This window comes from Etheostoma cragini, chromosome 2, assembly GCF_013103735.1.
Source record: "Etheostoma cragini isolate CJK2018 chromosome 2, CSU_Ecrag_1.0, whole genome shotgun sequence".
NCBI lineage: Eukaryota > Metazoa > Chordata > Actinopteri > Perciformes > Percidae > Etheostoma > Etheostoma cragini.
The window spans coordinates 23,849,687-23,863,374 of NC_048408.1; the positions used below are offsets into that span (position 1 = coordinate 23,849,687).

The 13,688-nt window shown below is 39.0% G+C and overlaps 1 protein-coding gene across 1 annotated transcript; it reads right to left on the reverse strand.

Moving 5' to 3' along the window:
- Window positions 1-1,634: 1,634 nt before the first annotated feature.
- Window positions 1,635-11,382, reverse strand: pld5 (phospholipase D family member 5). Its single transcript, XM_034861566.1, has 10 exons — window positions 11,048-11,382; window positions 8,994-9,130; window positions 8,573-8,756; window positions 7,565-7,673; window positions 6,992-7,119; window positions 4,307-4,504; window positions 3,282-3,433; window positions 3,032-3,197; window positions 2,788-2,875; window positions 1,635-2,502 (listed from the first exon to the last, which is right to left on the reverse strand). Exons 1-10 carry the CDS (start codon window positions 11,093-11,095, stop codon window positions 2,246-2,248), a joined length of 1,467 nt encoding a protein of 488 aa, XP_034717457.1. The 5' UTR covers window positions 11,096-11,382; the 3' UTR covers window positions 1,635-2,245.
- Window positions 11,383-13,688: the final 2,306 nt, after the last annotated feature.

Here is a 13,688-nt window from a genome sequence, read left to right on the forward strand (position 1 = left end):
ATTCAAACTCATCATGCCAATATTTGGCTTTTAAAACTAGCAGGTGATGGTATGATGATGTTATGGCGCCTCCTTGTGTTCTAGACTGGAAGCAAATCTGAATGCTAGTGTTAAATCTGTCAAAGATGCAGCCTTCTGTAGTCTAGAATTTGGCAGTATACAAGCAATGTAAATGATGCATTCACATAAATTGTGATATGTTTTTTTCTAAATAAATTTGTGTGTATATATATACATACATATATATATATATATATATACATATGTATGTATATATACATACACAGTGCAACGGTATTTGTTGTGTACTTATGCCGTCTAATACATCAGTCCTGCAATAAATCCTGCGTTTGTTGAAGTTATAATGTTCAGAACATTTTGGAGGATGTAGTTTGGGATGTTGTTGCATTTTTTAGAAAGCCAGTTCTGTTATTTAGCCTGCCCTCAATATAAATGGGGTGACATATAATTTGTATTCTTTATATATATATATATCAATAATAACACCTGTCAATGCAGGACAACACAATTAAAAGACACCACAAGAATACAAAATGAATGTTTTTTTAAGGGGATGTACTTTTTTGGAGCAAAACCACACACTGCCGGACAATAATAACAATGCAAACATTTACATGACTTTATGATTTTCTTTTAAACATTATTAAGATTTTCCAAAGTTCAACCTAATAGATTTGACAAATCTATTGCCAGATGACAGATGTTTTTTCTCATTTAATAGCCAGATAAACCGTTTATAGTCCACTTGTACTAAAAGAGGAACCCAAATCATGTGCAGTTATTTGACATAAAAATAGATCTAAGTATTCCTATAATGTGTTAAATGGAATACTGGACTTACTGACTCCAACGGGATGATAGTTATTTGTGAGTGGTGTTGGCCAACACCTTCTCCTTCTCCAACTCATCCTTTTGTTCTTTGATGGAATCTGATTGAGTTATCTGCACCGTATGTCATCTTTGTTTTTATCTGTTTTTTTATTTTTATTTTACAGTATGTTCAGTGTTTTAGAGAAATACAAATTTTATAAAAAAAAAAAAATCAAACTCAGTTTACTCGGTTTTCGAGCTAACATGCTAACACACCATGTCAGGTATTTCATCACTCATCTTGTTCTGCGGTTTTTCTGCACACCAGTGGCCAATCTGGGTCATGCAGTGTGCCTGGGTGTAGATGGAGTATCACATCATGAATTCATTATTTGGACTATTTCTAGGGTACAGGGGGATTTCTTGGACGTACTGGAGATGCTCTGTTTTACCAACAGGGCACTCTAGTTTTGTAACAATGCAATATTTAAAATGTGTTGTGTGTGTGTTGAGATTATATAAAACACACTGATGTTATTAGATATGTCTGTCTGCATAACTACTGCTTTGATAAAAGGAAAATATGAACAATGGTTGGGCAGCACTATGTTAGTACATGCTAATCACATTCTGTAAAAAAGGAACCCTGTCCATGAAAGTCTTATTATTGTCTGCCGAGAAGCATCTGAGCTTGTTTTGTTGGAATTTGTGTGTAAATCTGGGCCAATCTATGCTTTTCCAGCAAAGTGACACTGAAATACACACCAGCACCACCACCACCACTACAACAAAAACAACAACAATTAGGAAAAAGACACATTTTATAAGTACAGATGACATTTTCAATGAGATGATAAACAGCTGTTGACACATCTGTAAAAATACTTCATGAGCTTGTGCATTCAAGGAACTGAATTTGTTACAATCAAGGAGCAATATACATAAAGCCCTTAATGCTATGCAAAAAAGCATTGAAAGTTTATAAAAAAAAATACAAATTTAAACTAAACAAATAGTACATCATCATTAAATACTAAATGTGATTTAAAAAGTTTGATGGGATATGTTTATGGATTTGAACATGTTTAACATAGAGAGCATATTGATTTTATAATCAGCACATTGCTTTTTCTAGCATATAGTTTGAATTTGAATATTGCTTTTCAATATGCATGCATCATTGCATGCTCATATAACAGTCAATATTGAATTAAATAGTTACCATTACTGTAACTTGCAGCTGTAGTGAGTCAAAGTATTATTGTCTTTGTTGACTGTACCTGAATCTATTAAAATCATGTCACAAAATTAAAGTCTATTAGCTTTAGTCAGATGCTTACATTGCATACATGTGTTGTAAACTCTACAGTTTTCAGCCTCACGAGGCTTTAGGATATAGAAAGACATTATGTGCTTATAAAGGGTTGTTCCACTCCTTCTCCTCCTTAGACTCCATGTGAACTTTGGCTTGTTGCAGGTTTCTGTATTTGCCCTGTTGACCTTTGTTTCCTTGTAGGCTCTTAGCGTAATGGGACCTCCAGTCTCTCTCAAAAGCAGCCTTGACGTGTTCCAGGATTGTCACTCCCCTATCTTTAAGACTATTTTTAATCTTGACCACCAGCCCAACTCCTGAATTAACAGCAAAGTCACTTCCGACCCAGTCATGGTTACCTGTGGACAAAAAGCTAACCTTAGATATTGTGTCTGTATACCTAAAGAAACGTTGACTTTGAGTTTCATTACTGTGCTTTCATCTTTATGTGTGCAAAAATGTATGTAGTGTATAAAAACTTAGTTGAAAAGATTGAAACCACTCTGGTTTCAATTTTCTCTTCTAGATCTCGACAAGAAAGAGAATAAGCCTATTTCCCCCCAACCTCAAAGTATTATTTAAAGTGGAGTTCAAAAAGTTACTTGTACATTGAATTAGTTGCAAACACATCATAAAGTGCCTACCAATGTAAAGAGCATTATCGGTCACCATGTACTTGTTGTGGTTGAGCCCATGTTGATTATCGTCTTGCTCCTTGTGACTAAAAAACCTCTGCAAAAAAACCAAATATAATCAACAAAATCAGCGTTTGAAGAAACCCTGCTCAATTTTATATTTGCATAATGAATCAAGATACATGTCCAGAAGTTCACAGCATGTATTAAACTAAAACTTTGCTGAAACGTGTTTGGAGGAACAATTACGTACCACCTCCAATGAACAGTTGCGTAGCTGCATGCAGAGCGACTTGAGGGAGGTGACAAAGTTAAAGGTGAGGGGGTGAGTCTTCTTCCAGAAGCTTATCAGCAGGCGAACTCTGACTCCTCTCAACACCACAGCCTCTCTGATCACCTCATCGATAGGTGACCAGTACCTGTTGATGCAATAATAATAATTAGACACAGTTTTACACTCTGAAGGCAATGACACATTAAGTTAAGTTATAGTTCTGATGTACCTTGTGACCAAGGTTCCTCTGAAACTCCTGCTCACCAGAGGGAGGTAGTCCGTCACAGATATGAAAATAAATGTCTTTGCACTCTGGATGACTTGATAGATGGCATCTACATCTCTGGTGCGAGCTTTAGCGCAGAAGATTTCAGGAGAAGTCTGCAGAAACAATGCAAGCACTCAGACTATTTTCTACCAAAAACGTAATAAAGACATAGGCGTAATTTACAATAAACTGGCCTAAACTGGCCAGTGCAACACCCCACCCCCCCCCTCCTCCTGCTAATATTTTATAATAATTTTAATAATTTACTTACACAATTAAAGACATTTGCACTATTAATCCATTTGCACGTTAAACCAAAAGTTACGCCCTTGAAAAAGATCAAATCAAAAAACTGAAAGGTGGACAAAAACACAATTTAGATTTCAAATTTCAACAAACAAAAGTGGAAAACTGCACCTTTTGATTTACAACCTCACTAAATTGTTACAATGATAAGGACAACATCATTAGAGTTTCTAATTTCCTAAAATGTCAGATTCAGCGTAAAAACGTTGACAGATTAAAATGGCAAGAAAAACAGCAGAACACATTTCTCCAACCATGTCTCACCACTCAATGAAGCGAGGCAGGTTGGAGTTGCGAGCCACTTGTGACAGCGTGACTCCATTAGTTCTTGTAGGATGATAAATGTTCTAAATACAACTGATAAGCGTCTTGTCGCGTAGAGGGCAACAAGATTCATTACTGTCAAATTAGGCTGAGGTACTGAGATATTCAGACTCAAGATGCTCCACAGCGTGATGTTAACATGATTAATCACCCCCTGCTTGCATGTTATTAGTTGGTAATGAAACTTTTATTATGACATTCACCATCTAGTCCTGAGTCAGGAAATTGGTGCCTTAAGAGAAATTTAAACCAGTCTGATTTATTGCAGACACAATCTGGGGTTTGTGCATTTTGTATGGAGTCAATTATGTGCTAACATACAGTGAATACTGCTACAAAACAAAGCCGTTCCTCACAGACACATAAGCAGCGGCTTCTGTGGCGTTGAATTGAAGCTCCAGGGCGTCATGCCTCCCGTAGAGGGCTGTAACTCTCTTCGACCAGATGGAGGGGATGTAGTCCCTCTCGTGGAGCTGCCGGTAAAATGAAAAGACTCGGTGGAGGTCCAGAGCCAGACAGCTGCAGTTATACACCACCACCCCCAGTTCTTTTCTCTGTGGGGTGTCAGAAAGGAGCACAGGAGGTGACGCAGCAGAAAAGTTGCGGTCTAAGTATAAGTGTGTTCAATGGATAGACATGCCGCAATGTGAGAAAGGAAGTTAGAAAAAAAGCAAAAGTGGTGGGATTTTTCTGCATTGAGTACTTTTACTTTTAAAACTTTAAATACATTTTACTGATGATACTTGCATGCTTTTACTTAAGTAACATTTCAATGCCGCACTTACTTGTAATAGAATATTTTTCACAGTGTGGTTTTAGGTGTTTTTACTGAAGTTAAGAATCTGAATACTTCTACCACCACTGTTGACCCCATTGTAATTTTACAAGGGTTTCCTCCTCTAGAGTCTCTACAGGCATGCTAACGGCTCTGTGACCCAATAGGCACAGTGGTGCATAATCATAACATAAGCATGCTAACATGCTCACAGTGACAATGCTAACATAATGTGAAAAAAGTATGGAAATTCAAATTTTGACTTCACAATGGTGCTAGATGAAAAAGTGAGCAATCATCAAAATCAGCCTGAGGGAGACATTAACGTGTATAACAAAATTAAAGACATCCATCCAATAGTTGTTGAGAAATTTCACTCAAAACCAAACATATTAGCCTCATGGCGCTAGAGGAGAAGTCTGGGGCTCATTGAAGTCAACAGAGTGCAGCAAGAAGGATTCTGAAATGAGTTAACATTTGTGCAGTTCCCGTTCCTTCTTTCTTTGAGCCAATGTTTTTTCTCAGGTCAGATGCCTAAATACCGCACTCATGAATTTTGAAGATTTGACATGTTTTAAAACTACAGTGGTGTGGCCTAGACAGCTCAGTTGGTGGAGTGGGTGGAAATGAAAATGGGTTCTATCGCAACGCAAAAGGCATGCAATTCGAGTCCAACCAGGGACAATTTCCTGCGTGTCCACTCTCATTTCTTTTCTATCCATTAAAGGTGAAAATGCCCCAAAAATAGTCTAAAACTCTTGAAAAGGCGGTTGCTAAATGAGACTACAGAAGCTTTCATGCCGAAAATCTAAATTACATTTACAATTTGTAAAATCAAATTACAAGTTAAATTAAATTTCAATTAAAAGCCTAATTAAATGCTCACTGGTGGTGATGTTGAAGTCATGCAACAGTGGTATAGTTATTTTATAACCTAACATTAGCTTTTTACTTTTTGCATTCACGCTTCAAAATGTCAACACTGATCCATCTGATTTTTATTTTTTATTCATTTTGTTTGTCTGGTCTCTAAAGGCAAAATATTTAATTATGTGATGTTGGTGTTTTATTTAAAAATGTTCATTAAATTGGAGTGTAATTCTAGTAGTTGTAAACAAGGAAAGAATGTCTTGTGATTTTATTTGGTGCACATGTATTTATATTTGTATTTAATGTCATGCTCATGTTAGGATGCCTATCATTGTTTTTAAGGGAGTCTATTGTAACATCTGGCGAAGGACTGCGCATGAAAACTAACCTTTTGGCTAGATCAGCCATATTTACAGAAATACTTATTAACATGCACTGTCCCTGATAAATGGCAATGGGGTATCATGAACAATTTTCTGCAATAATCCAAAAAATCCCATAATGGCTGTTTGAAGAGGGAACCAAGGTGATGCTATCTTCTGGGTTGACCTACAAAAACCCACCATCCTTGCAGCACTTATTTATCCTGATTTATCCTCTGGGCAGAATGGGTACATGTACAAAATATAATTGCAATCCATTCAATTGTTGGTGAGATATTTCAGGTCTGGACCAAAGCATGGCTTACAACAGCATAACATTTGTTCTAATTATATTCTATCCTGGTCATTAATTTCACAGCAGAAACACGTTTTGTGTTTGTTTCATTTTGGTGAGGGGAGTGAGCAAGAGAGAAAGAAACAAAGGCATTAGTCCATGCATGTGTGCTGAATTTCTGACCTGTTCCATTTTTGTCTTTCTACTTCTTTGCCGTGCTATCATTTGTGTCTCTGTGTTCACACCACACATACATTTATATTATGTGTCCCTTTCTATCACTCCGGCTGTTAATTAGGAAAAATAGTAGTTCTACTTCTAGCCAGTTTTGAAGCATGAAAAGTGCCAGGTAATCGCTTTAAGTAGTAGGATGCTAATGCTCCCTGCTTACTCCTTTATTGTGAATTACTCACCAAATGCAAAGTGAAATGCTACTATGTTTTCATGGCCGGCCTCAGAAAGCAATCTAAATCTGATGCCCATCAAGAGCTGCTTGAGTACCAACCTTAAAAAGTTACAGGTGTATAGTGGAACTGATCCAGACTCTGTGTTATGTTTTAAGTCTCTGTGGGGTCAATTTATCAAATTTGTCCAGCTTATATTTGTGATTGACAAAAATTTACTGTAGCCACTTTGAGGCTAGAATAGAACTGGAGACCTGACCACACCTGACTGCAGCAGATTTATCCTCTGGTCTGATTTTATTCTGCACACTCATGTTGTCGATGTTTATTGTTACCTTGGAGAGTGACCTCCAGTCCATGTCAGCGCTCCCGATGTAAATGTGCTTCCGATCCACTATCCAGAATGAGGAATGTAGTCCTCCTCTGGTAAGAGCTGTCATATTAACAAAATGAATCTCTGCATCTAGATAACAGGAGACAGACAGAGATTGGGAATAGTGTGAAAACTTTGAAAGAATGAGATGGAGAGAATTGGGGATATGGGCCAACTGGCCTTGGACTGGCTGATGGCAAAGCAGGCAGGCAGCCTGAGTTGCAGACAGCAGACAGGTACATTTGCACATTCACGATTTTTTGACCTTCATTGTAAAGTTTGGCAGACATGACGGTTGTATGACCTTTGGTGTGGAGCTGCTGGACAGAGCTGCATGGTGTAAATGAGCCTACATCTGCCATCTAAAAACATTTTAAAAAATCTTCATAGAATGCACGGGAAATTCCTTTGAAAACTGGTTTGTGCATGGGAAATGTTGTCAAGTGATTGTTTAGGAGCTATAAATCTTCATTCTGGAAGTTTACAGTGGCATAGTGCATTGCTTTTATAAAATGGAAATATGACAGCCACTCACTATGTGCTGCCAAGGTCTTCAGTTCAGCGGAGTTAATCAGACTGCTGGCAATCTTCAATTTAACCCCACGAGATTTTAGGCTGAGCAGTCGCTGGAACAACAGCTGACCCTGAGGAAGAGAGTGATGTTCTGCGGTTCAACAGCGTTTCTGGATGTCTCTTAAAAGGGCGCTACTTAGGTCGTAGCAAAACTAACTTATCTTAAAAGAGTAAATCCAGTTCTTCCAGAAAATAGGTGCATTCAATTTCAATTAAATTTATTTATAGTATCAATTTATAACAAGAGTTATCATGAGACACTTTACAGGTAGAGTAGGTCTAGACCACACTAGACCACATAACTTACAAGGACCCAACAGTTCTAGTAGTTCCCTCCAGAGTAAGCAACCATGCGATTGCAGTACAAATTCAAAATACTAGGGAGAATCGGGATCACTTTACTGGTTGTGTCTCAATTGTTTTTGCAAGTAACCAACTCAGGTACTCTATCCATATAACTATCTACATAACTCAATGTGACTACACAAATGGTGAAATGACGTCAAATGCCCGTCCCTTGTAGCCGTGATAAATTATCCCGAAGCTAATGCTTGTTCAAGTGGAAATGAGCCAATTCGGCATCCTTTTTGTGCAGGCTCTAAGCTTTCTCCATCTTTTAAACACATCTCCAACATGCTTTTTTTTAGATTGGGTATCTATCGCCATAAAATACGGAAATTTCAAAAGGAGAAAATATTGGGGTTAGCATTGTTGTCAGAGAAGATAGTCTTTCAACTTAGCATGTTTCCTTAATATCTGGTGATGCATTGGGGTCATTGTTAGATTTATTGCAGTAAATATATTAAATATTGAACCTTTAATATTGGATGACACATTAGGGTCATTTTTGGACACATTACAGTAAACATGTTACATGTCAGACCTTTAATGTTAAAGAACACCTGGGAAATGGGTCAGGCTCTGCAGGAATGAATTGGGAAATATTAAGACAGAAGATCTGACTTTGTACCTGTTTGGCAGTGCTTGGCGTTGTTTCCAGGACCCAGGGATTTAAGGCCCAGACAGGTGACACAACCTCAACTGAGTGCCTTGCCTGGTCCAACAATGTATGAAAGCCAACAGAGAGAGGGAGGTGGAGTTTGCCATTCGTGGGGAGAGAGAGGTCGTCTGGAATATTCTCTGTGAGCACGATGCTATAAGTAAAACATGCTTTTGTGAATTTTGTGAGACAGTTTTACACATTGTCTGTTTTTCTGTAGGAGCACCACTGCATTTGCAAAAACGTTAGTCTCATGAGTGAAGATAAAGATACTTTGAAGGTACTGAAAATATAGCTTGTTAATGTTTTGCACCATACATGAATGCAAAACTATTTTCTCAATTTGTTTTGCCTTGTTCTGTTATCATGTCACACTTGCAGAGCATCTTACCTGCAGTCTCTGCCACAGTTTTCCTCTGTGATACCGTCCTCATCGTCCCCCCATATGTCCACTGAAGAAAAAAATAGCACCACCAGAACAGCACAGCAGCAGAGAAGGGCAAAGATGGCAATGCACTTCTGTTGGGTCTGGAGGTGGAGTAAGACACAGTTAGCTAAAGTCAGACTTCATTTTTTGTGAAGGATGCATGACTCTGTAGAGCTCAACTCTTCCCCATGTTGTTATACAGCAGGTTAACAACTTGCAGTGAAGACATTGACATGGTTTTGCATGGTGTACAAAAGGGAAATCAGCCCTTAAATGGCAATGTCCTCATTCAATATCATTGATTAGAGGTTTACGCAGCATGATCGATACAACAAAAACTTCTTCTTAATATGGAAACTCTTGATTTGTCAACTGGAGCTACCCCTCCCCCCCTTCACAAGTCTTACTTTATGCCACGGTGCAGAGGACAAGTGAGGTGGAACACATCTCCCGCTGAAGACAAACTGACACACACTAAGGCCCAACTATAAGAAATATTGAAGAGTCTGGTGTATGCTTTTCGGTATGCTACTTGTCTACTTTGTCGATGAAGCGAATCCCCAGCTGAACGGGATTTTATGACCTCTGTGCCAGCATGGATATGCTCAATGTTGCATTTACAGTATGACAAGCAATTTCGAGGGCTATATAACTGTGCATGTATGTGTGGCTGTATGTGGTACACTGGTTGTAATAAGGGAATGAGAGGAGAGTGACAGTCAGCGGGGTTAGTGGTTAAGAAGCAGCAGCCCGAGGAGTCTTGATTTCCACTGTTTTAAAAGTGCAGTTAAGCACTTCTGTTTTGCTTACGACTACATATTTTCCTCATCTCATTCCCTGCCCTGTTTGGCTGTTGGTTTCTTGAGCTGTCAACACATCACATTACATATTCTTTTTTGTTGCGTTCTATCCATCAAATGAATCGTATCTTGCTGATTACTTCACGAGCATAAGCAGGGCCTTTGTCAGACAGATGACAAGCTACAACAGCTGCAACTTTGTATAAAATGTGACTATTAAACAAAAGAGATTTACAATTCAGCACCAAGTTTGAGAGAAGATTGTGCTCAGACGGTGTTTGTCAACTTAATTTCCCACTCCTCTCCCCACTGCCTGTCCCAGGTAATGAGGCTGAAAGACTGGTGGCAAAAGGATACACCTCACACTCCGTCTGCAGTCCACTGAGACCTCTGAGCTCTTTGTCACATTTAGCAGCAAGACCATGCTTGACTTGTGGATGTGGACATGGCTGCTCGGAAATAAAGCCTCACGATACAGAATGAGACTGACACAGTAAGACCGGTCAGTCAACTCACAGATGATGCAGTGAGATTCAACATTTCCTTGACATAATAACACACACACAATGGGTTTCTAAAGCTGTTCCCGGTACAGTCATACTGAGCAGTTTCCAGCACAGTTAAAATACCCTTACAGTAAGGTTTTAATATATATATATATATATATATATATATATGTATATATATATATAATGACCATACATGGCCAGCATTGAGTTTAGAGCTGAGCTATTTATCAATTATTCAATTGTTTGTTTGAAACAAAGTCGATTGGCAAAAATGCCCAATGTTAGCTGGTTCCATCCAAATGTATTGGTTTTTTATCGTGGTAATTATAGATGTCTAATAAGCAATTTAATGACGCTTGGGTTCTGGGAAATTGTAACGAGAATTTCTTTTTCTATTTTTTGACAATTTAAAGACTGTATACATATGTCTGCATTTTCTAATTTTAATTGTTTAATATCATTGTAAATTGAATATCCATCGCAAATTTGAAGATGCCCCTTAGACACTGGGAAATTGTCACAGAAAATGGTCTGACATTTTAAAGACTGATCAATCTATAGTTCATATAAGGAACGTCCTTAATGAATTGATAATTAAATCATTAAAGCAAGAAAAGCCTAAGGCAAACACGCACTTAAATCCCACCAACAGACAAAATGAGAATAGTGTCACAGTGCAGCGAGTGCAGTTGAGGGCTGGAAACATCACCTTCAAGGGCTCCTGTGTGGTCGGTCCCGCCATGAGAGCAGCACTCATTCAAACTTCTCTGACAGGTGGGGAAACTGCAGCTCAGTCACACATCTTTTTCTCTCTGTCTTCATCACCCACCACTCAGCCTCTCCCGCTCTGATGTCTTCACTCTATGCTGCCGTCTTCATCCTGCTGGTTCTCACTGTCCTGGAAGGTGTATGTGTGTGCAACTCGAGTCCTGGTCCGTCTCACGTCCCAACATGGTTCTTCCAGCCTCTGACGTGTGCTGCTCACTCTCTGCTTCTCGGTGGAGGTAGTGAGAGAGACCAACCCCTCTCATTCAAATGGCCAATACAGAGCAGTAGCTCTGAGCCCAAGCAACCCCCCCCTCCCTCCTCCTCCTATTCCACTCCTCCCTCCTCTTCCTCTCCTTCTTTATCTTCCTCTTTTATCTGCCTTGTGAACAAAACTCATCTGGCAGAAAGCAGACTGTGGCTTAGAAGGGAAGGATGCCAAAACATGCCAATGGTGATGTGTGTTACAGCTGCCACACACACACATGTGTGAATTGTCATGAACACATCACATAAGATGCACTAGTAACAAGGCTTGGTTTATAATATTGTATACATATTCTTGAAATATTCAGATACAGTATTAGGGGACCACTAAGGTCTATATGAAAGCATCCAATGAGCACCATGTCCTGGGACCTTTAATTATATCAATTTCATTCATGTACTCACATATGACCAAATGTGTATGTTTTGTCAATGAAACTAATGATGATTTGTCAGTGTACATAAAAGAGTATAGAGTATGTATGATTTTTCTTATTAAGACTTGTGGAGCACTGTGTGAGATTCCAGAGTGATATTGGCAGCAACAAGGAACAAAGTCACAGCAGTGCAACCTGCTGTGTTTATTTGAGGCAGGTGCCCTCTGCACGTCACCCTGCCTGTGAGCACTAAAGAGAGAGCAAGAGAAAAAGACAAAGGGGACAGAAATGTTTGGATCACTTCCCAGGAGAGGTGTACATTCCTAAAGCTGCACATACAAACGCACTTTTCAAACAGGATGGGATTTCACTGTCCCCCCTGACCAACCTGAGCACAGACCATCAGCATAGCTTTTATACAGCGTACGCGTGTGTGTGTGTGTGTGTGTGTGTGTGTGTGTGTGTGTTTGTGTGCGTGCGTGTGTGCGGTGGTAAAAGAACCCTGGGGTCAATACTTTTACTAGTTTTGGTCATTACTTTTTTACTACAAGAAGTGGAACTGGTTCATGTCTTTTTACTAAGGTATGATTACAGTGTTTCAACATAATTTGAGTGATGCCAAAACGATGTAGTTAGTTCCTACTTCATGTATCAAGACATCCACAAAACCTTCACTTTTCAACCCAATTTCATCTAGAAACCTAGATGTTTGTATTGACCTGCAAATCACCTCCCCCCTCCCCATCCAAACACGCCCCGCAAGAGACAATGAAGGACGCCTCAATGTACGGTTTCACCTTCAAACCAAAAGATCAACAGTAGGTCTCCATGTGTGCACAGGACGCAAGCTTATTTTTACAGTCTATGGTGTTGAGGGAAGGCTGACAGGGCGCAACGCCATGGGAGACAGCCAGGCCACATGCCAACTGGACTGTGGATGGGGTGCAGATACGGATCCAGCGGTGAGAAATGACCCACTTAGATTGTCTTGTTCAGAAAGCTCCATTAGTGAGTCTTTGTTCACAGCATAGTGCTGGAGCGAGCTCACCCTCTGTAAACCAGGAGTTTAACATGGTTAAAGGAGAAAGTTGAGCAATTGATTTATTGATTCATACATGACTGAGCACTTTCTGGATGTAAAAAACAAGAAAAAACCTAGAAAGCACTCCACATAATTGACAATCTTCCCCACTTTCTTTCCTTTTCTATTTCATAATTTCACATGTAAAAAGGTCATGCTTACATGCTTCTTCACGCTGTTCAATTAAATGTAATGGAGGAACCCGTTCACATTTGTCGTAAAACAAAAGAGTTAAAAAAGCAGAATTCTGACCCTAAAATGCTATCAAATGTTACAGGATTTTGAAAAACAAAAAATTTATCCATGTTCCACAGCCTGTATTTTTAATGCCAAATTGGTGAAAATTGAATTAAATGTGTAGGATAATAATTATAACATAAACTTCTTGAACAATAATTTGTCCTTAGAATTTAGTTAAGCTGTTCAGGATTTAAGACCACACAAATCTCTGTAAAACTATTCATGTGAACAGTCACATTGATACAAATGCATTAAAAGGCTCCAGATTGAGGCAATGTGTGGTTGTGGTTGTTCCATTTCTCTCTCTCTCTCTCCCCTCTCTCTCTCTCTCTCTCTCTCTCTCTCTCTCTCTCTCTCTCTCTCTTTCTCTCTCTCTTTCTCTCAAAAGTGGAGGTTTACAAATACTAAAAAATAAATCAAAATACAAAAAATTTAAAAGAAGATCTTAGATTGTAGGATTATTAGTGTGTGTATTTGTGTGTGTACTGGGTGTGTGGCAGCAGTGAAGAAAGTGGTAATCAATTGTCATTGGAGGCAGCTGAGCTCAATTGAACACTTCTCCGGCAGCAATTCTCCAGAGTTGAGGCTGATGCACCACGGGCATGCAGAAAGGGTTTTCC

Coding starts and splice junctions, on each gene's coding strand:
- pld5 (XM_034861566.1), bottom strand. CDS start 11,095: ATGAGTGCTGCTCTCATGGCGGGACCGACCACACAGGAGCCCTTGAAG. Junction 9,131..11,047: donor CCACACAGGAGCCCTTGAAG/GTGATGTTTCCA, acceptor CTCCACCTCCAG/ACCCAACAGAAGTGCATTGC. Junction 3,434..4,306: donor AAGCCGCTGCTTATGTGTCT/GTGAGGAACGGC, acceptor TTGTTTCTGCAG/ACTTCTCCTGAAATCTTCTG.